The sequence below is a fragment of the Bos indicus genome, chromosome 29, assembly GCF_029378745.1.
Source record: "Bos indicus isolate NIAB-ARS_2022 breed Sahiwal x Tharparkar chromosome 29, NIAB-ARS_B.indTharparkar_mat_pri_1.0, whole genome shotgun sequence".
Lineage (NCBI taxonomy): Eukaryota > Metazoa > Chordata > Mammalia > Artiodactyla > Bovidae > Bos > Bos indicus.
Genome location: NC_091788.1, coordinates 24,412,160 through 24,436,688, shown reverse-complemented (window position 1 = coordinate 24,436,688; position 24,529 = coordinate 24,412,160). Strand labels below are relative to the sequence as shown.

Below are 24,529 nucleotides of genomic sequence, written 5' to 3'. Positions count from 1 at the left end.
GTTGGAGAAGACTCTTGAGAGTCCCTTGGACTGCAAGGAGATCCAGTCAGTCCATCCTAAAGGAAATCAACCCTGAATATTCATGGGAAGGACTGATGCTGAAGCTCCAATATTTTGGCCACCTGATGTGAAGAACTGACTTATTGGAAAAAACCCTGATGCTGGGGAAGATTGAAGACAGGAGGAGAAGGGGACAACAGAGAATGAGATGGTTGGATGGCATCACCGACTTGATGGACATGAATTTGAGCAAGCTCCAGCAGTTGGTGATGGACAGGGAGGCCTGGCGTGCTGCAGTCCATGGGGTCACAAAGAGATGGGCAAAACTGACCGGCTGCACTGAAGTGAACTGATAGTGGACCAGCACTGGTCTGAGGTTAGCAGACCTGTAGTTGATGGCCCAAGATTAAGGTGTCCTTTTGTTGTTCTTGTTGAGTCACTAAGTCAGGTCCAACTCTTTGCAACCTCAGGACTGCAGCATGCCAGGCTTCCCTGTCCTTCACCGTTTCCCGGAGTTTGCTCAAAGTCATGTCCATTGAGTTGGTGATGCCATCCAACAGTATCCTTTAGAAAAGCTAATTAAAATATCAGAGCTTTTAGATTTTTCATAGGTCTAATGACCAGGTGATCAGTCCCTAGATCAGTAGTTTTCATCAGGCATATCAAAATCACCTCAGGGCCATTTAAAAATTTTATAGAAAATTGTACTCCCTCACCCTCCTCTAAAATTCTGGTATGTACCCCTAGTTTAACAACTAGCATTCCATATGATTTTCACAGACTCTTAAGAGCTATAAATTTATAGTTTAATATTGTGCAAGCCAGGCTTCAGCAATACATGAACTGTGAACTTCCAGATGTTCAAGCTGGTTTTAGAAAAGGCAGAGGAACAGAGAGCAAATTGCCAACATCCGCTGGATCATCAAAAAAGCAAGAGAATTCCAGAAAAACATCTATTTCTGCTTTATTGACTATGTCAAAGCCTTGGACTGTGTGGATCATAATAAACTGTGGAAAATTCTGAAACAGATGGGAATACCAGACCACATGATCTGCCTCTTGAGAAACCTATATGCAGGTCAGGAAGCAACAGTTAGAACTGGATATGGAACAACAGACTGGTTCCAAATAGGAAAAGGAGTAAGTCAAGTACGTCAAAAGGTGTATATTGTCACCCTGTTTATTTAACTTATATGCAGAGTACATCATGAGAAACGCTGGACTGGAAGAAACAAAAGCTGGAATCAAGATTGCCGGGAGAAATATCAATAACCTCAGATATGCAGATGACACCACCCTTATGGCAGAAAGTGAAGAGGAACTAAAAAGCCTCTTGATTAAAGTGAAAGAACAGAGTGAAAATATTGGCTTAAAGCTCAACATTCAGAAAATGAAGATCATGGCATCTGGTCCCATCACTTCATGGGAAATAGATGGGGAAACAGTGGAAACAGTGTCAGACTTTGTTTTTTTGGGCTCCAAAATCACTGCAGATGTTAACTGCAGCCATGAAATTAAAAGACACTCCTTGGAAGGAAAGTTATGACAAGCCTAGATAGCATATTCAAAAGCAGAGACATTACTTTGCCAACAAAGGTCTGTCTAGTCAAGGCTATGGTTTTTCCTGTGGTCATGTATGGATGTGAGAGTTGGACTGTGAAGAAGGCTAAGCACCGAAGAATTGATGCTTTTGAATTGTGGTGTTGGAGAAGACTCTTGAGAGTCCCTTGGACTGCAAGGAGATCCAACCAGTCCCTTCTGAAGGAGATCAGTCCTGGGTGTTCTTTGGAAGGAATGATGCTAAAGCTGAAACTCCAGTACTTTGGCCACCTCATGTGAAGAGTTGACTCATTGGAAAAGACTCTGATCCTGGGAGGGATTGGGGGCAGGAGGAGAAGGGGATGACAGAGGATGAGATGGCTGGATGGCATCACTGACTCAATGGACATGAGTTTGGGTGAACTCCGGGAGTTGGTGATGGACAGGAAGGCCTGGCGTGCTGCAATTCATGGGGTCGCAAAGATTCGGACATGACTGAGCGACTGAACTGAACTGATTGTGTCAGGGAGGAAGAAACTTATTCCTCTTCTCTCCTAGGTTTTTCTGGTGAGTCTAAGAATTAAACTGATGTGAGACCAGTTAGTAGATACTCAAAACAGATTTCAACAACATGTGTACATGGCCGAGATCCAGGAAAACTGAGTAGCTTACCATAAGTGGCTGAAATACCTCACCTTAAATACCATTTTCAGCTAAGACTACCTGGATGTGGTGGTAGAACTTTGGGATTGCAAGGGGGAGGTAGACAATTCATATGGAGATGGAGATGGCAGAGCAAATTTCAGTAGATAAATGTTTGCTGGACCTGCAGAGACAGTGGGTGCAGAGTGCATGCTGATCTTGTCTCTCCACCACACCTGGCTCATATTCCTGGCAGAGAGCTCTGGTAATAGCTCTCTTTTGGGAACAGACCTTCTGTCTTGATTGTTTTAGGTAGTTAGGGTGAAGGTCAAAGTTTCTTTCTGTGTCTTTTGGGCTTTGATTTTTTTCAGGTCTAATCTTACATTCCACATTTGCCACATTTCAAGTGGCAAGTTTTGCTCGCCTACAATTATATACTTCATAGTTTTTAAGCATTTTATATAGGTAAGGTGTTGATTGTGACTACTTTGTGGAATATACTATGATGGGAATTGCAGGGGATGCTGAGGTGAAAGCCTATGTTTTGTCCTTCATGGTGTTTCCAATTTAGTAATTTGGTTGGTTGCCATTCAGTTCCAGATAGTAATATTTTACTCTGTTAGTGTACTGGATGTTAATACTACCTTCACCATTGTGTAAGGAGTAAATATTGCTCTGCTGCTGCTGCTGCTAAGTTGCTTCAGTCGTGTCCGACTCTATGCAACCCCATAGACGGCAGCCCACCAGGCTCCCCCGTCCCTGGGATTCTCCAGGCAAGAACACTGGAGTGGGTTGCCATTTCCTTCTCCAATGCGTGAAAGTGAAAAGTGAAAGTGAAGTCTCTCAGTCGTGTCCGACTCTTAGCGACCCCATGGACTGCAGCCCACCAGGCTCCTCCATCCATGGGATTTGCCAGGCAAGAGTACTGGAGTGGGGTGCCATTGCCTTCTCCAAAATATTGCTCTAGGAAATCCAAATGATTGACAACAGGGAGCACGTTCAGTAGCTCAGTCTTGTCCGATTCTTTGTGATGCTATGGACTGTAGCCTGCCAGGCTCCTCTGTCCATGGGATTTTCCAGGCAAGAGTACTGGGATGGATTGCCAGTTCCTTTCCCAGGGACAACAGAGCAGTGTTTTTCAAAGTGGGGCTCTTTGACTTTTTGTGAGAATCCTCTGGGACAGCTTTTGAAAATGATGAATCCGGGCCCACCCTGACTTCCCTGAAACAGAATCTGACATTGAGCCAGGAATCTGAATGTTAAATACTCAATGTGATTCTTAAGAAGTTGGCATTTTGAGAAATACTGCCATGGTCAATGGTATGAAATAAAGCATAGTCTTAAAAAATGAGATCAAAGGAGGTCTGCTGGTACAGGCTCAGCGAGAGTTTCTTTTTTCCAGTTAAGTATAGATACATTTGAAGTTAAATGAAGAAAAATAATAGAATTTCTATCTTTTTATCCCTTATTTCACCTTTTTGGGGGAGAAGTTGCTATGTTTTAAGGTATGCTTTCATCTTTAGAAATCCTCAAAGATGATTTTTCTGAGAGAGATAAGGCCGATCACCTTCTTTTTGTTTGTTGTTTTATGCTTTATAAAATTCTGTTTTCTAAAGAAAACTAAGTGCCTAGCAAATGCTTCCTTTATTGACAAATGTCCAGGAAATAAATAATATCCGCCTGCTATCTGCCATTTCCACATCTTCAGAATCAAACAATTTTGACCCGCAGTTGGTTGATTCCATGCATGCTGAGCCTGTGTATACAGAAATCATACTGTATTATGTCATTTCTGCAAATTTTTGTATCCCTGATGGGTAGGGGGAAAAGGAGGTCCCAGAATTACCTTCCAACTACTGAGGGATGACGCTAGTCCATATGACAGTTCAGTGCAAGACCTTTTGGTTCTTATTATGAGAAGGTCCTGGGATATATACATCGATATGTATTTATAGGTAAATGCATACACTCACTCTTCTTTGGGTTACAGTTGGTATTTGTACAGTATATTCCGCCTTTCTTTTTAATCCAGACTGGAATTATAACTATTCAAACAAATTAGCATTCCCATCTTGATTCATTTGGTAAGAAAACATTTTAAGCCAGTATGTGGGCTGACCCTCATGACCTTTTTATTTTTTTTAGAAAAAAATATGAAGTGCCTTGAGGTTTTGTGCTGATGGGGATCAAAGATCTGTCCGTTCTTATTTCCATTTTTGTTCAGGTCAACACCATTGACCTTCATCTAATGATCTGTGTAACACACATGTGTGTGCCTGAGATTACTAGTAGAAAGAGAAATGAGGAGGGATGCAGGAAGAAGAAAGTGTGGGAGAAACAATAATTTTAAAATGCAAAATCAGTCAGTCATTAAAATAAAAGGGCCAGTTCACTATACAGCAGAAAATAACCCAATATTGTAAAGCAACTATGTGACAAAAAAAAAAAAAAAGCCAAAAAGAATACTGCTGTGTATAATATACATTGCTACAGGATAAGCAAAAGAAATATCCTTTCAAATGGATTTTCCATTTCTTTGGCAAAGATAATACCATGACAAATATATTCTAGGTTTCCAGGGGTCTTTTTCATGGCTAATAAAAATAAGAACAATTTAGGCTTTTCTGACCAGCAGGTAATAGACCCAGCCCTTTCCTAGTATAAGTATTTTCTCTACTTTTGCATCACTGAGGGTGATCAACTGTCCTGATTTGCCTGGGAGTCTCAGTTTTAGCACCCAAATCTCTAAATCCCAGGCAGACCTAGATAGTCACTCTACTTCATCCATGTTTAGCCTATTTAGACAGATATTTTCTAATGTGATATTATATCTCTCTGATGGTCTGTTCTATGATGGAAATCTATAGCTTTGATTTACTCTTGACTGATTTTTTCTTTTATCTTGAAAGTTAGCAAAAGCACACAGATCTAAATTGTGACCATTTCAGTTTGGACAAAGATTTCATTGACCCAGCACTTAAGTGCTGGAAGGTTCTGCAGCTTTTGCATACAGCACTTCTTTTTTTCTAGATCAAGTGACTGAAGCTCAGAGAAGATGGTTGACTTCCTAAGTAAACCCAGTTAGCTACAGATAAACCACTGACTGATAATCCCATGCTTTTCTCAGATTCCTCAAACATGCTTGAAAGGTGCCCTGGCCTCTTAAAGGAGATAATTTGCTTTGAAAAACTGTGCAATACTGTGCCAGGAAGAAGCTGATTGACTTAGATTGTGCTCTATTAATTACTCCCTGGAATTCCCTTGCAAGACATGGCAAATTCATTTTGAAGAACTGTGGCAGGGACCTCCTTCCCATGGTGAGGCTGTCTGCTCTGGTAATCACAGACACTGCATCATCCTCAAAGAGGAAGAGATTAATAAAGGTATCTCATTTTGAGGAAGAGGCCTTTTGACCCTGTTGTTTCTATTAACATTTCCAATTAATATTTTATCTTGAAATAATAAGCAGAAACAGCATTTGCTGATTACCTTTTGCTGTTCAGAGGATAAGCACATAAATGTTAAACTTTACTCCCTCTGAAAGACTTGCCACACTATCATAAGCCTATATTTTATTTATAGATTAAGCTCGGTGTACTGAACCAGCTTCTACATGTTCCATCTGTTCTGTAATATCTCTTCCATCAAACCAGGGAAAAAATACCCTAGAAAGAGAATCTTGAAATTCAACATGAAAAGTCCAAAAGCTATGTCAATATTTTCATTGAGAGATGACAGCCCCAATGACTTTCTTAAATTAGGGCTGTTCTTCTAGATATATTGGAAAATTAAAAGACCTCCTTTCATCCACAGTGAGATGTTGAACAAATCTTAAGACTCACCAGCAAAGACTCATGTTATTCAATTAGCTGAGAGCAAGGTTCTTAGTTTTCCCCAAGTCTAATATTATTTCCTTGATTAAATGAATCAGCAGAGCATTTTAGTCTAATATGTTCCTATTGTCTCTTTCCCCCACCTAAGATAATCCTGGAAATCAGCAATATTTAATGTTTTAAGATGACTAGGGCATTGAGGAGAATTTTTATTGCATCAGTGCCTTTTTAGAGGGACAGCTTAAAAACATTGACTGATGGATCCTTAGTTCTATGATATCATTAGCATAAATCAGTAGTAAGTAATTGTAGCTTTCTCAAGATGAATGGACATTTTGAGATTTCTGGAAGAGCATGAGTTGCAGTAGGTCACTGTGACCAACTCAGCTTCTGAATGAGGTTATCAGTCATGTTAAATAAAAAAAAATCTTCCCTGTAGAGAGCATGTGACAGGGGCCATTTGAATTGATACGTGTAATAGTGATTACCACCTCTCTCTTCTTTTATCAAGGGGATTATCCAAGATGGGAAAATCATCTTCATGCCAAACGGATATATAACACAGTGTCCAAACCTGAATCGCAGTAAGTAGCAACTTAAAGCATTTCAGAATTATGTTATATAACTTGTTGATAATATGAGAGAAGCTGTCAGGAAGGATATACACAAACTATTTACATTGTTGACTTATGAGGTGGTGGGATTAGTGAGAGATCTTATGTATCCTAAATACTTCTGTCTTTGAATTTTTTTAAAGTTTATGTATAATTCATAGAATTAAAATTTGAAGATAAGAAAAGTTAACATGAGCAGTTTTTAGTCTGTAGATTGATACAGAAAGTTATGCTTGGTATAACTATATAAATACATGTATAAAAACTATTTTTAAAATTTCTTGAATTGGATAGTTTACTTTTGCTGCTTCTGTGATAATTCACAATTCTTTAGGCCTGATAAAAATGAGCTTAATTTAAATTTAAAAATGTTTTACAGTTTAAAACATACTGCCTTTCCTTTCCTTTCATTTCGTTTTTATTAATGAAAGGGAAAGATCTAGATCTGAAATCCTTGTGCATTCACTGCAATTTTGAAGTCAAACTTAACCAGAAAAGTGAAAACCCTTCTACATAACCAAACAACTATGGTTGAAAAATATATTTTCTTCCGTTAGCACAGTATCAACATTTATTTTATATTTTCTTTATTGAGCTTGCCCAACTTGCAGTGATTTCTTAAGCCTGGTGCAAGGAATAATGGATTTACAAGAGCTTTTGGCCAAGATGACTGCAAAAGTAGGTATCTAAACTTCACTTGTGATGTTTCATTTTTTTGTCCATTCGATCTGGAACTCAGAGTGATTTGCTATAATGGAAACATTTTTAGCTTTGGCATCTGAAATATGTTACCATAAAAATGGTTTACTCTTTCTTGAAATAGGACAACCTATAGTAAACATAACCATTTACGTCTTTGATGCTATTCAGCTGTATCAAAATGTTTGCTTGAAAAATGTTTGGAAGAAAGAGGCAATATGTATCACTGTAGCCTCCCTGGGAGTGGAAAAGGAATTTTCCCATTGGCTATTAAACTAGTAACACTGCGAGCTGGTATATGGTCAGAGTCACTGCTGCTTATAAGCTAATGCATTCTGGATGCAAGAATAATTGCCAATAATCAGGGCAAAATCACCGTTGTTAGGAACAGATTACTGTCACAGGAAGGCATTATATCACATTTCTAATACATGATTCATTTCAAAACTGGTACTGAGTTCAAATAGTCAAGGAGGCAAGTTTGCTTTTAACAACTTCAGTCTTCTACTTCTGTATCTCTCCATCTTCTCCATATCCACTTGACAAGCATCTTTTGAGGATTTGCTCTTTGCTGGACACTGTATTAGGCAAAGAGGAGGCAATGATGAAGTCATTTCTACCCCCACAGATGTCATATTGAGTGGCAGAGCCAGAAATGTAGACAATTAGGGGCTTTAATAATATATATTCATAAAATTTAGATTGATAATGAAAAGCCCTGAGCCTTGTGAAGAAAGGTGCTGAATAAATAGAAAACATGGCTAGTGCTGTTGTTAAGATACCAATCCGTCGTGGACATGAGTTCCAGCCTAGGGCGAAGAAAGAATTAGGTCGGGCCTAAGAGACATTATACTCTGCAAAAGGAAGACTTTTAGTAACAGTGAAAATGATACATTAATCTTATTCCACCTGCAGCTGTGAGGGCTCCTGCCATCAGCCATAGTATGAGGGAAAAATTGGTAGGGTAAGTCAGTGTTTGGGAGGTAGGGCTGTATTTTGGACTTTAAGATGGTGCTGCTGAAGACAGTCTTTCTGTTTCAAACTAGGTTTTTTGGCCAAGTCTTTTTTTGTCTGCAAAGGAGAGAAAGAGCGTTTTCGTAAAGAGAGAAACTAAAACTGAGAATTGAGAGCTTTTCACATCAGAGTATAGTGGAAATGTGAAACGCAGGCAATTATTTGCTTTCCCAGCTTGTGGCATGTAGAAGCTATTATTTCATATTGTCTGGAGCAGCTTGATCTCAATACTGTTAATTATATTTTAGCTTGCTACCAAATTTTTGGACCAAGAAACATGCCACTCAGCTTCAGGTGACTGTGGTTCTTCATATCCTGGAGTTGATGGTGCCCTTTTTGTTCTCATTCTTTTTTTTCGCAGGAATATCATTTTTGTCTTTTTAGCTGTACATTATCTAGCAGCCGCATTGAGCTCTGTCCTCAAAACATTATTATGTAAAATGGGCATTTGTGAGGCAGAAGATATTTAATTGTGGGTGATTACAAGCAGACAGTGGTTTAATCCACCTTCTAAACACCCCCGGTCCTGTAGAAGATTTATAAGTCTATTTCTTTCAAACTGTGAATAGAATTGTAATTAGAAAACTGAGTACTTCAATTTTCTCTGCAAAATTTGGAACCCATGATAATCTAGAAGAGGAGCTGGCAAACTTTTCTTGTAAAGGGCTGGTTAGTAAATTTTAGTTTTTGTAGATCAAGAAGCAAAATTGAGAACATGATGTATATTTTTATTTCACTTGAATGAAATTGATCAATGTAACATGAAGATACTCAACATTGCTAATCATCAGGGAAATGCAAACCAAAACCATACAATGAGATACTACCTCACACCTGTCAGATTGGCTGTCTTCAAAAAGAACGCAAGTAGCAGATGTTACTGTTTTCTCCATAGTAAAGGGAAGCTATGTAAATGATTATAATACTTTGTTGAATTGTTTTCATTTACAGTAGAAACTTTGTAAACTATTGGTGGAAGTATAAATTGAGGCAGCCACTGTGAAAGATAGTATGGAGGTTTCTCAAAAAACTAAACGTAGAACTACCTTATGACCCAGCAATTCCGTCCCTGGGTACATATCCAAAGAAAACCAAAATACTGATTCAAAAAGATACATGCACTCCAGTGTTCATCGCAGTTTTATGTAGAATTGACAAGCTATGTAAGCAACCCTAGTGTCCATCAACAGATGAATGGATAAAGAAGATGTGGTACATATACATATTATATTGTAGCTTGTTACCAAATTTTTGGACCAAGAAAGATGCCACTCAGCCTCAGGTGACATGCGCACACACAATGGAATTCTGCTCAGCCATAAAAAAGAGTGACATTGTGCCATTCACAGCAAGGGACTTGGAGGGCATTATATTAAGTGAAATAAATACGCGAAAGGCAAATGCTGTTTGATATCACTTATATGTGGAATCTAAAAAGTACAACAAACTAGTGAATGTAACAAAAAAGAAGCAGACTCATAGAGAACAAGGTTGTGGTTTTTAGTGGGGAGGTCTGGAGGAACAATATGGGGATAGTGAATTAAGAGGTACAAGCTATTGTACAGTATATCATGGTAGCTTATTATACAGCAAGGAGCATATAGTCAATATTGTATAACTTAAAATGGAGTATAAACCTTTAAAAATTGTCCATTACTATATTGTACACCTGTAACATATAATATCTTATACATCAACCATACTTCAATTAAAAATTATAATCACTGAAAAATATAAAAATCATTCTCAGCTCACAGGCCATACAAAAATAAGTGGGGCCAGATTTGGTCCAAGGGCTTTAGTTTGTCAACCCCTGATCTGGAATAAGCTGGAAAGATACTAGGTAATATTTATTGAACATTTACTATGTGTTAGTTACAATGCTTAAATTTTTAGATCCCCTCTCTTTAATCCTTACAGCAATCCTGAGTCAGGTTTATTAGCCCACTATCCAGGAGAAGATGGAGTTCCAAGAAGGTTGTGTAAGTTTTCCCAAGAAAAATGAATGGCAAAGCTGGAATTCAAGCTTAGATTCTGAAAGTTGAATCATGACTGAGAAAGTTTATGGTTGGGGGAGAAAGGATTAGAAAGAGAATCAAAAGATATAAAGGAGGAATGACTGATGGAGAAAGAGAGGAAGATACTGCCAGTAAGAGGATGGCAATAATAGTGAGAAGAAGCATGGGCACGTAAGAGGAGAGAAAAAGAGGAGTGTGTGTTCAGAAGGCATCTGTTGGGAGTGAAACGTGAGCATGGAGCTTGTAGTAGCTTTTGAAGGAGGAAGATCAGGTAAAACAAGGCCTCTGATCTCACCCATCTGGTTATAGCCGCTTGTCCTTAGATACATGTGGCAATTTTCTGAGTTCTGGGTTCACATTATGCATGCTTCTGGCAGGCCCACTCAGGGGTAACTTCTATTGTATGATCTCTTTAAGGTTTTTCAGATCATGGGGATGACTCAGAATTAGACTGCAAACCTGGGATCAGCCAGGTGAATTCTCAGCAAAGAATTCCTTAAGATTTCTCAAGGAAGATATTTCTATTTAGCCAGGACCACAGTCTGAACTGGATGGTCTTCCTTCTGTGCCTGTATAAGCCTTGTTTCTTTTTCGTTCACTCTGAAGCTGAGGGTACAGCCCTTTCGGGCCCCACCTTGATGTAGGAGTTTCCTTTAAGACATCTCCTCTTGGGCAGACCCTGTTATCTGTCTCCCTGGCCTCCTCTGTAGCCGTCAAGGTGGGAGCCCAAAGGCTGCATGTTTTGGCTGACATCATGAAGCTTTGATGCTCACTCGCCTCCCTAGATCCCTGGCCATGAGTTTGTTTTGGCCACTATGGCTTCTTCCTTTTGTATCAGCTCCTGTGATGACTTTTTAAAATCTTTGGTTTGTGTATTTTATCCAGCTTTTTAGTTGGTTCAAGTAGGAAAGACTTTCAGGGTACCTAGTCTGCCATCTTTCTGGAAGCAGTGTGAAAGAGATGGAGTCTGGGGTGATAGGCCAAATCAGAAGACAAGTAGGATTCCTGGGCACAAAGGAAATTCTGGGGCACTAAATTCATCTGTATTTGGATTTTGCCTTTGGTTAAATAAGCCAAGATTTAGCTAATAGGATTAGAGGTTTGGTTTGAGTTGCCCAGCAGCTATGATTAAAATCATAGAGTTTTGCCAAGAGAACACACTGGTCATAGCAAACACCCTCTTCCAGCAACACAAGAGAAGACTCTACACATGGACATCACCAGATGGTCAATACCGAAATCAGATTGATTATATTTGCAGCCAAAGATGGAGAAGCTCTATACAGTAAGCAAAAACAAGACTGGGAGCTGACTGTGGCTCACATCATGAACTCCTTATTGCCAGGTCAGACTTAAATTGAAGAAAGTAGGGAAAACCACTAGACCATTCAGGTATGACCTAAATCAAATCCCTTATGATTATACAGTGAAAGTGAGAAATAGATTTAAGGGACTGGATCTGATAGAGTGCCTGATGAACTATGGATGGAGGTTCATGACATTGTACAGGAGACAGGGAGCAAGACCATCCCCATGGAAAAGAAATGCAAAAAAGCAAAATGACTGTCTGAGGAGGCCTTACAAATAGCTGTGAAAAGAAGAGAAGTAAAAGCAAAGGAGAAAAGGAAAGATATAAGCATCTGAATGCAGAGTTCCAAAGAATAGCAAGGAGAGATAAGAAAGCCTTCCTCAGTGATCAGTGCAAAGAAATAGAGGAAAACAACAGAATGGGAAAGACTAGACATCTCTTCAAGAAGATTAGAGATACCAAGGGAACATTTCATGCAAAAATGGGCTCAATAAAGGACAGAAATGGTATGGACCTAACAGAAGCAGAAGATAGTAAGAAGAGGTGGCAAGAATACACAGAAGAACTGTACAAAAAAGATCTTCACGACCCAGATAACCACGATGGTATGATCACTGACCTAGAGCCCGACATCCTGGAATGTGAAGTCAAGTGGGCCTTAGAAAGCATCACTACGAACAAAGCTAGTGGAGGTGATGGAATTCCAGTTGAGCTCTTTCAAATCCTGAAAGATGAAGCTGTGAAAGTGCTGCACTCAATATGCCAGCAAATTTGGAAAACTCAGCAGTGGCCACAGGACTGGAAAAGGTCAGTTTTCATTCCAGTCCCAAAGAAAGGAAATGCCAAAGAATGCTCAAACTACCACACTATTGCACTCATCTCACACGCTAGTAAAGTACTAGCTCAAAATGCTCAAAATTCTCCAAGCCAGGCTTCAGCAATACATGAACCATGAACTTCCAGATGTTCAAGCTGGTTTTAGAAAGAGAAGAGGAACCAGAGATCAAATTGCCAACATCCACTGGATCATCTAAAAAGCAAGAGAGTTCCAGAAAAACATCTATTTCTGCTTTATTGACTATGCCAAAGCCTTTGACTGTGTGGATCACAACAAACTGGAAAATTCTGAAAGAGATGTGAATACTAGACCACCTGTCCTGCCTCTTGAGAAACCTATATGCAGGTCAGGAAGCAACAGTTAGAACTGGACATGGAACAACAGACTGGTTCCAAATAGGAAAAGGAGTACGTCAAGGCTGTATATTGTCACCCTGCTTATTTAACTTCTATGCAGAGTACATCATGAGAAACGCTGGGCTGGAAGAAGCACAAGCTGGAATCAAGATTGCCAGGAAAAATATCAATAACCTCAGATATGCAGATGACACCACCCTTATGGCAGAAACTGAAGAGGAACTAAAGAGCTTCTTGATGAAAGTGAAAGAGGAGAGTGAAAAAGTTGGCTTAAAGCTCAACATTCAGAAAATGAAGATCATGGCACCTGGTCCCATCACTTCATGGGAAATAGATGGGGAAACAGTGTCAGACTTTGTTTTTCTGGCCTCCAAAATCACTACAGATGGTGACTGCAGCCATGAAATTAAAAGACGCTTACTCCTTGGAAGGAAGGTTATGACCAACCTAGATAGCATATTCAAAAGCAGAGACATTACTTTGCCAACAAAGGTCTGTCTAGTCAAGGCTATGGTTTTTCCAGTGGTCATGTATGGATGTGAGAGTTGGACTGTGAAGAAAGCTGAGCACTGAAGAATTGATGCATTGGAACTGTGGTGTTGGAGAAGACTCTTGGGAGTCCCTTGGACTGCAGGGAGATTCAACCAGTCCATCTTAAAGGAGATCAGTCCTGGGTGTTAATTGGAAGAAGTGATGCTAAAGCTGAAATTCCAATACTTTGGTCACCTCACCCTAAGAATTGATTCATTGGAAAAGACCCTGATGCTGGGAATGATTGGGGGCAGGAAGAGAAGAGGACAACAGAGGATGAGATGGCTGGATGGCATCACTGACTCGATGGACATGAGTCTGAGTGAACTCCGGGAGTTGGTGATGGACAGGGAGGCCTGGTGTGCTGCGATTCATGGGGTTGCAAAGAGTCAGACACGACTGAGCAACTGAACTGAACTCATGATTAAAATAGGCATTAGTCATACAGATCTTGGTGAAGATAGAAATGGGCTTTGGAGTGAGATTCATCTGATGTTGAATCTCATTTTTATCACTTCTTCCAATGTTTGCAGCCTGGAATGAGTCACCGATCTCATTTCCAGCTGCAGTTTCCCCATCCATAAAACGATGATGGTTATTCTTCATTTTATGAAGATTGCATGAGAGTTGCTGTCAGAGCCCTGGTCTAGAGCCAGGAGGTGTTGCAAAACAGCAGAAAGTCCTCATACTTGGGTCATAGTGGAAGCCATGGAATCCAAGCAGAGAGTGAGCCCAGCACAGAAGCCAGGCAGGGGTTGGTAGCCAAAATCACTTCAAAGCAAACAGGCGCAGACACCACATAAGCTCAGGGATGCGCCTCGGAGGGCTTGCTGTTTCTTTTCTCTTTTCAAAGTATGGATGATTAAAAATGTGTGAAAGGACAGATCAGGGAAGCAGCTCACATGTAGTTTCAGGTAACAGGAGCCAGGGTGCAGAAGAGGCCTCTTAAAGAATCCCAGTGTGTGTTAGTCGCTCAGTTGTGTCTGACTCTTCGCAACCCCGTGGACTGTAGCCCACCAGGCTCCACTGTCCATGGGATTCTCTAGGCAAGAATTCTGGAGTGGGTTGCCATTGCCTTCTCCAGGGGAAGAATCCCTACAGTCTGGCAAAGCCATACCTTTACAAGGGGGGAAAGGTGCAACAAAGTACCTTCCCTAACACCTCCTCTGACACCTCCCCTAAGTGATCCACTAGAGACCACTAATCCGCTAACTTACTCTAGAAATTGTCCCAGGTAGTCTTGACACTGGGAGAACCACACACCTGCTGAGCTAGGTACACAGTGATTGGGTCAGGCTGTGTCCTGATCTTGCCTCCTACTTGTGCTGTAATCCCAGTCTCCCTTCAAGCTCAGGAAGAAAAGATGCTGAAGATGGGTAATTTCTTGATTACTTCTGTCTAAATCTTTGACAAATCTACTTATGGAAATCAAGCAGCACTTGGGGTGGCATTTCAGCTTGTAACATATCTAATTTTGAGATTTTCATTGGTTCCAGGAGCTCAATAGTGATTTTTCAATTATGTTTAAAGGTTTAATACAATAGATCTCTTTTTTTACCTTTCATATAGCAAATGCCAAATAAATAATATTTCAAAGGAAAGGAAAAAAAGCAATCTATTGCATGACTAATGTACCTAGTTTCATTCATTGACCTCTTACTGTGAAAAAGGCCTCTGCTGCCTGTCTTTGAATGTGTAGAATTAAGAATAAATGATTCGCTCCATGTTTGCTTAGATAAATGCTTGAACAAAGGTAAAACAGAAAGAGATGCAGATTTGGTACCGTATCTATTTTGGATCTGCAGGCATTCCTTGAGAAAATGGCAGGTAGTGTAGAAATAGCTTTTGAAAATGAATTTGTAGAAATTCAGCACACTAATGCCAGTGACAGAAAATGTAATTCATTTTTTTTTTTATTCAGAGTTATTTTTTTCTTTTATTGTTGCTTCAGGATTTAGCAGGGGGGAAAAGGAAGGCAAGATTACATATTAAGTGCCTTTGAAAAATTAGCTTTTTGCTTTACTGTGTTCCTTTGTTTTTGAAAGTCTATCTGATGCATTCTTATTATTACAGAGATTAGGGCTTTTCATTGTTTTCAGAGAAGGCTAAGTATATTAAAAATGAAAAAAGCTCAGAAGGGAAACAAAACCGGCCTTCGGAATAGCTTCCATTGTATTAAAACTGAGGCTCTTCCTTGGAATTGAGTTTTGGAGGTGAGCATAGCTCAGCTTCAGTGGGTAGTACTGGAAATTGACAATATTGCCTTTAGGCAAGCTCCTGGATTTTCAGGAAACTGGGATAGATACAGAATTGCCTTTTGGACTTGCCTTGAGAAGTCCTCTTCTCAGAGTGATACAGTCCCTAGAGTTGTTCCAGAGTAAGATGCGCAGTTTCCTCTCATGGATTCCTCATGCAGAACCACTTTTAGGGAAGATTCCCTTCTAGTTATGCTCTTGTTCATTCCAGGGTCATAGACTATCACTGCCTTATGCAGGAACTGCTGAGGCGATAGAAATGCGGTCAAGATAGCATGTGCTGTGTCACCACTCCCTTCTTATTCGTGAAAGTTGCTCAGTTGTGTCCGATTCTTTGTGACCCCATGGACTATACAGTCCCTGGGATTCTCCAGGCCAGAATACTGGAGTGGTTAGCCTTTCCCTCTCCAGGGGATCTTCCCGACCCAGGGATTGAACCCAGATCTCCTGCATTGCAGGCAGATTCTATACCAGCAAAGCCACAAGGGAAGCCCCCCTTCTTCTTATCTCTTATCAATATATGGTTTTGGTCACTTGGTGTCACCAGACTTTTGGAAGTCTATGTTATCTGTGTTTTGTAAAGAATTCCCAAATAACTTAATTATCATCATTTCTGGAAGCTCCATGACTAGGCTGAAGATTTAAATGTGACCTGAATTTTTGGAAGATCCTGTACAGTAGAGGTGTCTTGCTGCTGCTGCTGCTGCTAAGTCGTGTCAGAGGTGTCCTAGGAAGATAATACTTCAGGCATAGTCAGCTCAGTGTTTTCAGGGTTGATTATACTGCATGTGGTTTGTTTAGGATCCTTTTTCATCTTTGTCCTTCCTCTTGGTACTACCCATGACAGGCAGACAAGGAACAATCTTTCTTGAGAAATTTTAAAAGTGTAGAGGAAGAGGATTGAATAAGTGATAAAAACTACGGTTGGAATTACACATGGATTCTATTTCCAGAGAATAGTGCTGTTATGAGCGAGAGGAGCATGTATGGACAGGACCAGTGAAAATATAGAAAGATGGTAGAAGTTGCCGTCAGCCAGGTTCAACTCTTGCAACTCAAATATCACTCTGAAATAGTCTTAGTTGGGATCAAGAATTGGTTTGATCTCCTGTATGGGGAAAATACTCAAGACAGGGATGTATAACATAAGTGATTGAGAAGGAAAAGAAACTGATACATTTTTAGAAAGTGGTATTTTTTCTTGGTGATCTTTGTGTAAGAAGATTGAGGTTACTATGCAGCCGAGTTACACCTAAGTGTAAATAAGTATGTGACAACAGAGTGATCATACCAGATTTCAGGCTTTTTGTACCGTATTTTTGAAGGCAACCTGGAGTCACATACATGGAAAATGGCCGGGAGAGAAGTTTGGAACCATATCATGAGGAGTTATTAGGGGAATCTGGTGGGACCAAATGTGGTTAGGGTCAGGCATGGGGACATTGGACATTGAGGAAACCTCAAATGTTTGTAGAGAGATTAGACTTGCTCAGAACCGGCTACAAGGCAAAACTAGATCTAATAGGAAAAATGGAGAGGAACTACACAGCTCAAGCCAGAAAGACATTTCAGACATCTTGAGCTAGCCAAGAGAAGTAGCCTCCTTTGGAAGGTAATGAATGTTTTATCACAGTTAGGGGTGCAAAGAGAGGCTGGATGATCCCTTGAAAGGATTACTTGTGATGTCATTCAAACATCATAAACCCTTTCAAATCAGAGATGTTTAATGGGAGCAGTTGAGTGACCTAGAAAAAGGAAAAAGGCTATTTTTCAAAATCCTCATCTCACCTGGGGATTTGTTTGCCTCTCTTGACCTTGTCTGAATGCCAAAGTGGATTCCTGGGGCATTCTATGTGGAGAATCCTGAACCGGGGAGAAATCAGATCTGCCTCTGACTCACCCCTTTTCTGGCTTCAGCTCCCCAGCATTTTTCATAAAAGAAGAAGCAGTGATGTCCCAGCTTGTAAACACACTTTGGTTAGTGTGTGAAGAACAGGGACGGGATAGTAGGAGATAAATGTAAGTGCTTCAGAGTTGCTGATTAGATCACATGTAAACACTGAAACCAGTCCTTGAACTCATTCATTACAAGTGGTTTCTTGTGGGCTTGAGCTGAAAGCGTGTGTTGATAAACACCCATGGGGTCCCTGAGATAGTTTAATGTCTCATTTGGTGCTCATTAGACCACGGGAGCCAATATGTCTTCAATTCAGAATGATTCTACCTTGTGTGAAATTAAAAAAAGAAAACAACAACAAAAAAAACAAAAAACCCTTAAAAACCACAAAAAACAGATCTGGCTGAGAATCAGTGAACTGCTTTGAGCATTTCCCCCCTACCCGCTCCTGTGTGGATTTATTTTTTCTTGTTGTGATTAGCTTTGTTAGGACAACACAGTTGAATTACAGAAATTACATGTAGCAACTCTTGCTTGCAGCTGAACTATGCAGAAACAAGACTTAGTCAATTGGAAAACTGTCATTGTGAGAAGACCTGTCAAGTGAGTGGACTGCTCTATAGAGACCAAGACTCCTGGGTCGACGGTGATCACTGCAGGAACTGCACGTGCAAAGTAAGCCTCTTTGTACATAAATAGACTAACAGTTTAAAGAGGGCAGTTCTGCTGATTATTGCGTAACCTGTTTCTTTATAAAGCCGACTTACAGTGTACTACCCTTTTACTAAGTGCCTATTTACTAATAGCAGCAATTGCAAAGGTAAGTTAAAGTGTCCTTATAACTACAAGTACTTGTCAAGGGAAAGCAAACACACTCGAATAACATGATCTAATGTTAAGAATCTGACTGTTTGGAGATCAGAGTCTCAGAGGGGGAAGGAATGCCTTTGGTTTTTAAACTACCTAGTGGGTGCATTTAACTCAGATGACCATTATATCTACTACTGTGGGCAAGAACCCCTTAGAAGAAATGGAGTAGCCATCACAGTCAACAAAAGAGTCCAAAATACAATACTTGGATGCAGTCTCAAAAACGACAGAATGATCTCTCTTCGTTTCCAAGGCAAACCATTCAATATCGCAGTAGTCCAAATCTATGCCCTGACCAGTAATGCTGAAGAAGCTGAAGTTGAATGGTTATCTAAAGACCTACAAGACGTTTTAGAACTAACACCCAAAAAAGATGTCCTTTTCATCATAGAGGACTGGAATGCAAAAGTCGGAAGTCAACAGATACCTGGAGTAACAGGCAAATTTGGCCTTGGAGTACAGAATGAAGCAGGGCAAAGGCTAATAGAATTTTGCCAAGAGAACGCACTGGTCATAGCAAGTACCATCTTCCAACAACATGAGAAGGCTCTACATGTGGGCATCACCAGATGGTCAACACCGAAATCAGCTTGATTATATTCTTTGCAGCCAAAGATGGAGAAGCTCTATACAGTCAGCAAAAACAAGACTGGGAGCTGACTGTGGCTCAGATAATAAACTCCTGATTGCCAAATTCAGGCTTAAATTGGAGAAAGTAGGGAAAACCACTAGACCATTCAGGTATGACCTAAATCAAATCCCTTACAGTTATACAGTGGAAGTGACAAATAGATTCAAGGGATTAGATCTGATAGAGTACCTGAAGAACTATGGATGGAGGTTCGTGACATTGTACAGGGGGCAGTGATCAAGACCATCCCCAAGAAAAAGAAATGCAAAAAAACAAAATGGTTGTCTGAGGAGGCCTTACAATAGCTGCGAAAAGAGAAGCGAAAAGTAAAGGAGAAAAGGAAAGATATACCCATTTGAATGCAGAGTCCCAAAGAATAGCAAGGAGAGATAAGAAAGCCTTCCTCAGTGATCAGTGCAAAGAAATAGAGGAAAACAATAGAATGGGAACAACTCTTCAAGAAAATTAGAGATACCAAGAGAACATTTCATGCAAAGCTGGGCACAATAAAGGACAGAAATGGTATGGACCTAACAGAAGCAGAAGATATTAAAAAGAGGTAGCAAGAATACACAAAAGAACTATACAAAAAAGATCTTCATGACCCAGATAATCATGATTTTATGATCACTAACTTAGAGCAAGACATACTAGAATGCAAAGTCAAGTGGGCCTTAGGAAGCATCAGTACAAACAAAGCTAGTGGAGGTGATGGAATTCCAGTTGAGCTCTTTCAAATCCAGAAAGATGATGCTGTGGAAGTGCTGCCTCAATGTGCCAGCCAATTTGGAAAATTCAGCAGTGGCCACAGGACTGGAAAAGGTCAGTTTTCATTCCAATCCCAAAGAAAGGCAATGCCAAAGAATGTTCAAAGTACTGCACAAATGTACTCATCTCACATGCTAGAAAAGTAATGCTCAAAATTCTCCAAGCCAGGCTTCAGCAATATGTGAACCGTGAACTTCCAGATGTTCACGCTGGTTTTAGAAAAGGCAGAGGAACCAGAGATCAAATTGCCAACATCCGCTGGATCATGGGAAAAGCAAGAGAGTTCCAGGAAAACATCTATTTCTGCTTTGTTGACTATGCCAAAGCCTTTGACTGTGTGGATCACAACAAACTGTGGAAAATTGTTAAAGAGGGGAATACCAGACCACCTGACCTGCCTCTTGAGATATCTGGATGCAGGTCAGAAAGCAACAGTTAGAACTGGACGTGGAACAACAGGCTGGTCCCAAATAGGGAAAGGAGTACATCAAGGCTGTATTTTGTCACCCTGCTTATTTAACTTATTTTTAGAGTACATCATGAGAAACGCTGGGCTGGAGGAAGCACAAGCTGAAATCAAGATTGCCAGGAGAAATATCAATAACCTCAGATATGCAGATGACACCACCCTTATGGCAGAAAGTGAAGAACTAAAGAGCCTCTTGATGAAAGTGAAAGAACAGAGTGAAAATGTTGGCTTAAAGCTCAATATTCAGAAAACTAAGAACATGGCATCTGGTCCCATCACTTCATGGCAAATAGATGGGGAAACAGTGTCAGACTTTATTTTTTTGGGCTCCAAAATCACTGCAGATGGTGGCTGCAGCCATGAAATTAAAAGACCCTTACTCCTTGGAAGAAAAGTTATGACCAACCTAGACAGCATATTAAAAAGCAGAGACATTATTTTGCCAACAAAGGTCTGTCTAGTCAAGACTATGGTTTTTCCAGTAGTCATATATGGATGTGAGAGTTGGACTATAAAGAAAGCTGAGCACTGAAGAATTGATGCTTTTGAACTGTGGTGTTGGAGAAGACTTTTGAGAGTCCATTGGACTGCAAGGAGATCCAACCAGTCCAACCTGAAGGAAATAAGTCCTGAATATTCATTGGAAGGAATGATGCTGAAGCTTAAACTCCAATACTTTGGCTACCTGATGTGAAAAATTGACTTCTTGGAAAAGACCCTGATGCTGGGAATGCTTGAAGGCAGGAGGAGAAGGGGACGACAGAGGATGAGATGGTTGGATGGCATCACCGACTCAACGGACATGCTTTTGAGTAAACTCCAGGAATTGTTGATAGACAGGGAGGCCTGGCGTGCTGCAGTTCATGGGATCACAAAGAGTCAGACACGACTGAGCAACTGAATTGAACTGAACTGAGTGGCTCACTTGAGTCACAGCTTTTCTCTGCTAGAATACATTTTAAAAGGAAGTGAATTAGTTTCTAGGTGTCTTCATTATATTTTACAAGGTGTCCATTATCTGTTTTAGAGAATTGTAGGACCCCCTGACTCTCAGATTATCTATTATTTGTATCTATTATATGATCTGTTTTGGAGAATTATAGAACCCGCACCTCACCCCACATTAGTATGTAAACCCCGTCAAGCTGAAATTATTTGATAAGTGCCTAATGAATGGCATTGTTTGTCTGCAAAAATACAAAATGACTGTTATTACTTCGACAGTGATTTCAGGGTCTGCAAAAGGTGTTACTTATCTTCTTCTAAAAATAGGCTTTTGTTTTCTGCCTAATCTGTGTAGTCTGATGGGCAGAATGAAGCTGGTGATGTATAGCAGACAAGTAATTGAGGTGGCATGGTTTCATATGGGCTGGAGAAAATTATCTGTAGAGTGGGTTGTTATGCCTTTCTCCAGGAGATCTTCCTGACAAGGGTTGAAGCCTCATCTCTTAGGTCTCTTGCTTTGTCAGGAGGGTTCTAGAGCCACCTGGGAAGCCCCAGGAACTTCTTGCACTACTTCTGTTTTCCTGGTGAGGTTTCTGGGATGGAATGTGAGGTTTGTCCTGCTGAGGTCACCTCTGCTGAGATGACTTTTCCTGCCTTTCCTTCCTCAGAGCGGGGCTGTGGAATGCCGAAGGATGTCCTGTCCCCCTCTCAACTGCTCTCCAGACTCCCTCCCCGTGCACATTGCTGGCGAGTGCTGCAAGGTCTGCCGACGTAAGTACTGACTGAGGGTCAGGGTGGCCCTCAGTGCTTTGAGATTGATTTATTCCCTCTTTTTTCAGACCCCCAACTGAGCAACATTGATGAAATATCAATACTAGCAATTGATTACTTGTGATGTGCAGACACTTTATAGAGGCTATTTTTTTTTTTTTCTTAATCCTCACATCAACCTTAGTTACTATTATTTCCATTTTTTTTTTTTTTTTTTTTGGTACAGGGAACTGGCATTGACAAGGATTAAGCCAGTTGCCCAGGATCATACAGCTGGGGGTGGGTGGAGTTGATCTGTGAAGTCATGACTCCAAGGCTCCATGTGCTTTGGTCTCCTCATTTTTTTTTCTTAAACATTTATTCATGGCTGTGTTGGGTTCTCATTCCTGCGTGTGGGCTTTCTCGAGTCAGGGTGGCTTCTCTCGTTGTGGGGTACAGGCTCTAGGTGTGTGGTTCTCAGTAGTTGAGGTACACAGGCTCAGTTACTCTGCAGCCTATGGGATCTTCCCAGACCAGGGATTGAACTCCTGTTCCCTGCATTGCACCACCGAGGAAGCCCCGGGTCCATTCATTTTGATCGATCAAGGTAAGGCCCACGCTCTGTGTTTTGGCTATCTGAGATTTTAGTCAGGTTTCCTATTATTAAATGGCATTTCTTAGGAATTTCAAGATTGAACTTCAGTTAAAATATTAAGACAATTTCTTTCAAAGTTGGCTTGTCCAAATTTTGCAATGATTTAAAAATCCTTTTCCCTCTGTATTACAGAGGACACTATTTCAAATGAAATGGTGAAATGAACACTGCAATAAGCATGAAAAGTAAAAGCTGTCATTTGGAATTATTGGTATGGTATGTGTCAGTTACTGTGTTAAGTGGTTTCCTTCTGTTTATTGAGTCCTCACTGGAATATTGGGGGGGGGATTGTTATTATCACTATTTATAGGAAGTTTAGGGAAGATAACTTATCAAGTTTGAAAGGCTAGTAAGTGACAGAGGTGAAATATAAAGCAAATTCTGACTACAGAGCCTTTAGTGTTTTTATCAGACCATAAGCTCTTCACTGAAAAAGGAAAGTTTTAGAAATGTGCCATCTGATGGATAATTTTCAAAATCATTTCTCTGCCAGAAAACACCATCATTACTAGATCTTCAAAACACTAACTTTTTGTCAAGAACAGCATGTCCCCTAATATGACAGTGGGAATGCAGATAGCCAGTCTGGTTGTACCAGCCCAATTTTTTTTATATCCTTTCAAAAGGAACTTTGAAAAGTGTCTTCCTTTTATAGTTGATATGGTACATCCACTACTCTGGAGGGCTTACTCCAAGTTAATCTAAAAGAAACTTTCTTGTTTTTATTCCAAGCACTTTTGGAAGTTATGGATAGATCAAGGGCCCAGATGTTGAGATTATAGTTTGATTCCATGATGGAAAGATAGTTTTTAGAATAATATGTATAGATTATTTTTCTTTTTTTTTGTTTTTTATTGTAATCTTTGTTTATTAAGATAATGTCATTTTTAATGTATTTATTTTTTTTGCAGCTTTTATTATTTTTTTAATTTTATTTTATTTTTAAACTTTACAATATTGTATTAGTTTTGCCAAATATCGAAATGAATCTGCCACAGGTATACCTGTGTTCCCCATCCTGAACCCTCCTCCCTCCTCCCTCCCTATACCCTCCCTCCCTATACCCTCCCTCCCTATACCCTCCCTCTGGGTCGTCCCAGTGCACCAGCCCCAAGCATCCAGTATCGTGCATCAAACCTGGACTGGCGACTCGTTTCATACATGATATTATACATGTTTCAATGCCATTCTCCCAAATCTCCGCACCCTCTCCCTCTCCCACAGAGTCCATACGACTGATCTATACATCAGTGTCTCTTTTGCTGTCTCGTATACAGGGTTATTGCTACCATCTTTCTAAATTCCACATATATGCATTAGTATACTGTATTGGTGTTTTCTTTCTGGCTTACTTCACTCTGTATAATAGGTTCCAGTTTCATCCATCTCATTAGAACTGATTCAAATGTATTCTTTTTAATGGCTGAGTAATACTCCATTGTGTATATGTACCACAGCTTTCTTATCCATTCATCTGCTGATGGGCATCTAGGTTGCTTCCATGTCCTGGCTATTATAAACAGTGCTGCGATGAACATTGGGGTACACGTGTCTCTTTCCCTTCTGGTTTCCTCAGTGTGTATGCCCAGCAGTGGGATTGCTGGATCATAAGGCAGTTCTATTTCCAGTTTTTTAAGGAATCTCCACACTGTTCTCCATAGTGGCTGTACTAGTTTGCATTCCCACCAACAGTGTAAGAGGGTTCCCTTTTCTCCACACCCTCTCCAGCATTTATTGCTTGTAGACTTTTGGATTGCAGCCATTCTGACTGTCAAGATTATTTTTCTATCTTGATGTATTCTATATAATAGCAGAGGAATAAGTTGAGAAACTTAGGGATTTGTTTAAAAACCATGAGGCATTTTTAATCTATTATCTTGAGCTCCGTGGATCTGT

The 24,529-nt window shown here is 40.2% G+C and overlaps 1 protein-coding gene across 2 annotated transcripts in view; it reads left to right on the top strand.

Moving 5' to 3' along the window:
- Positions 1-24,529, top strand: part of NELL1 (neural EGFL like 1) — a 1,057,189-nt gene that overhangs the window by 240,529 nt on the left and 792,131 nt on the right. For both annotated transcript variants that reach the window (XM_070783206.1, XM_070783205.1), the window contains exons 6-9: positions 6,526-6,598; positions 7,224-7,306; positions 18,086-18,220; positions 21,897-21,999. In XM_070783206.1, the coding sequence (XP_070639307.1) occupies positions 6,526-6,598; positions 7,224-7,306; positions 18,086-18,220; positions 21,897-21,999 (394 nt within the window). The remainder of the gene's footprint in view (positions 1-6,525; positions 6,599-7,223; positions 7,307-18,085; positions 18,221-21,896; positions 22,000-24,529) is intronic.